This window comes from Mus pahari, chromosome 1 (assembly GCF_900095145.1).
Source record: "Mus pahari chromosome 1, PAHARI_EIJ_v1.1, whole genome shotgun sequence".
In the NCBI taxonomy this organism is placed as follows: domain Eukaryota; kingdom Metazoa; phylum Chordata; class Mammalia; order Rodentia; family Muridae; genus Mus; species Mus pahari.
This window is the reverse complement of record NC_034590.1, coordinates 27,332,038-27,334,643: the sequence shown is the minus strand read 5'-3', so window position 1 is coordinate 27,334,643 and position 2,606 is coordinate 27,332,038. Positions and strand designations below refer to the sequence as shown.

Below are 2,606 nucleotides of genomic sequence, written 5' to 3'. Positions count from 1 at the left end.
CTATTGCTGAAGCTCACATCTATGGTTCCTGATTTCTTTCCTAGGGTTTCCATCTCCAGAGTTATCCCATTTTGGGTTTTCTTTATTGCTTCTCTTTCTATTTCAATCCATACAACTGAGATAGGAGTTTGTTGGGAGTTACCCTGTTTGAATGTTGACTGCCTTGTCAGTCATAAGTGCTTACTTACAAAGTCTTGGCCTTAGTGGAAAAGTATTAGCTTAGTTGAGATTTCTGTGGGAAAACATTGAGGCCTCATTGGGAAAGTACTATCCCACAGTTAAGAACAAATAGTTATAGATCTTGTGGACAGGTACCTAGCAACCCACTTTGTTCTGTTCCTCCTGCTGAACTTTTTACCTAACCAATAGCCTTTTGGGAACAGGTGCGTCCTCCCAGAAGCAAAGAAATTCTGCATCATTCCCCTACCCATATCCTGCTTCTGTGGGCATAAAACCTGCCTGGGAACAATAAAAATTTGACAGCTTGATCAATCAGACTTGTTGTCCTTCCTCGTGTTTCTCGCCTTTTATTCTCTCCACAGGTGGTTCCCCAGACCCTATTCGACTGTCCCGCGGACCTGGACAGGAGTTAGAAAATCATCTTATGCTGGGCGTGGTGGCACACGCCTTTAATCCCCGCACTCAGGAGGCAGAGGCAGGTGGATTTCTGAGTTCGAGGCCAGCCTGGTCTACCAAGTGAGTTCCAGGACAGCCAGGGCAATACAGAGAAACCCTGTCTTGAAAAACAAAACAAAACAAAATCATCTTATGAACTTTCATTGGATGCACTTTTAGTTTTTCATTTGTGCAATGTTGGAATAATTATATATATATATATATATATATATATATATATATATATATATATAATGTAAATTACTTTCTATTCAGAGTTTTCATTTATGTTAGAGAAAAGGCTATTAGCTCTTTAGATTATGCAAGATTTAATTTAATATTAAGTCATTAAACTTATGAAAATATCCTATGTACTCACCTCTTCTGCGTGAATCCCACACAGCTTGCTTCCTGACAATAATTTGTTTTTCAAACTTTTATTCTGAGGAAAAGAAAGAATTTTACACAAAAAGTGGTCAGTTATTAAGAACTCTCTTAGTGAATTATGCCATATCATTCTATGTTTGGCTCATAGATTAAAGCTATATGTTATCTAAAGAACTTGTAGGAATGTATTATTCATTCTAAAACCAATTTTCAGTTAAAAATTTCATGAATTAATATTAGGATAGTCACTCCAAACAATAAAACTTTTGGCTAATGATACGGCCAAGAAGGTCAAGTTACCTGCCACCCAATGTGATGACTTAAGATTGATAACAAGACGTGATGGAAGGAGAAGACTGACTCCTGAAAGTGGTCTTCTGATCTCCACGAGCATACCATGTACACAGGCACATGCCTGTGTCTATGCATACATGCACATATGTTCATGGACACACACACACACTCAGTGGGTATACATAAAAATGTAAACAAAACAAAATCTTTCTCTTTATTTATTCTTCTTTATTTTTACATGTAGTTTTATATAATATTCTCTGCTTTACGTCAGCACTTCACAGTATCTTCTGCAAGCATCTCTCACATGGCACCTGCACAAGGGACAGCCTATTCTCTATTATAATAAAGCTCCATACTCAACAGAGTATCTGTATTGCCCCTGAAGAAGACCCGGTTTAGAGTCTTTATAACGTATGCATGGACTTCATATATAAGGTTTCTTCATGTTTAAAATCTAGTTCTGATTCCAGACCTCAGAAATGATTAATCTGTTAACCTCATAAATCTTCTAACATTGGCAGACACTGGTAGATAAATATTTGTTTCTCTGACTCTTCCTGGTCATATGAGAACAACCAGAGTTGTATGTCACTGGTTGTGATGTGGACTGAGCATGGGACTGGGACATGCTAGTGGGATGCTGTTCCATTGAGATATAAGCCTCACAACCATTCACTTCCATCCGAAATGTACAGAGAAATCTATACGAAAATGAAATATTACTTCCCTCCCTAAAATTTAATCTTATTGTATCTTTTCCATTGAGGCTCCATCTGACAGTTCATTAAAAATCCAGTTTCTGTTCCTTTCTCATGTTCTTACCTTCTTAATCCTCAGAACAAAATTGACAAATTAAGACACGTGTCTCATTTTTTTCCATTGAAAATCTCAGAGATTAGAAACTGTAAACATGGCAGCCTTCAAAGCACAGAGATTCTGATACTTTCATATTAGTCTTTATTCTTCCTTAATAAGCATATTTGCTATACTCAAGTTATACTGTCACTTCCTAATTCAGATAACCTGATAGGCCAGTTGTCTTAGAGTATAAACTGGCACTGTGTACCCTGTGTCTACACTCATTTCAATTTCTGTAAGTGTTTATGGAAATTTTCTGCTTACACATAGTGAGAGCAACCCTACTTCCAACTGCTTGTACCAAAAGGCAAGGAGAGAGAAAGAGAGAGTGAGAGGAATGAGGAGGGAGGGAGGGAGAGAGAGAGAGAGAGAGAGAGAGAGAGAGAGAGAGAGAGAGAAAGAAAGAAAGAAAGAGAGAGAATATATACCTACAAGATAATATTTTTTAT

The 2,606-nt window shown here is 37.4% G+C and overlaps 1 protein-coding gene across 3 annotated transcripts in view; it reads right to left on the bottom strand.

The window, feature by feature from the left end:
* Luzp2 (leucine zipper protein 2) overlaps nt 1-2,606 on the bottom strand; it is a 393,679-nt gene that overhangs the window by 111,189 nt on the left and 279,884 nt on the right. For all 3 annotated transcript variants that reach the window (XM_021202224.1, XM_029545241.1, XM_029545236.1), the window contains one exon: nt 995-1,057. In XM_021202224.1, the coding sequence (XP_021057883.1) occupies nt 995-1,057 (63 nt within the window). The remainder of the gene's footprint in view (nt 1-994; nt 1,058-2,606) is intronic.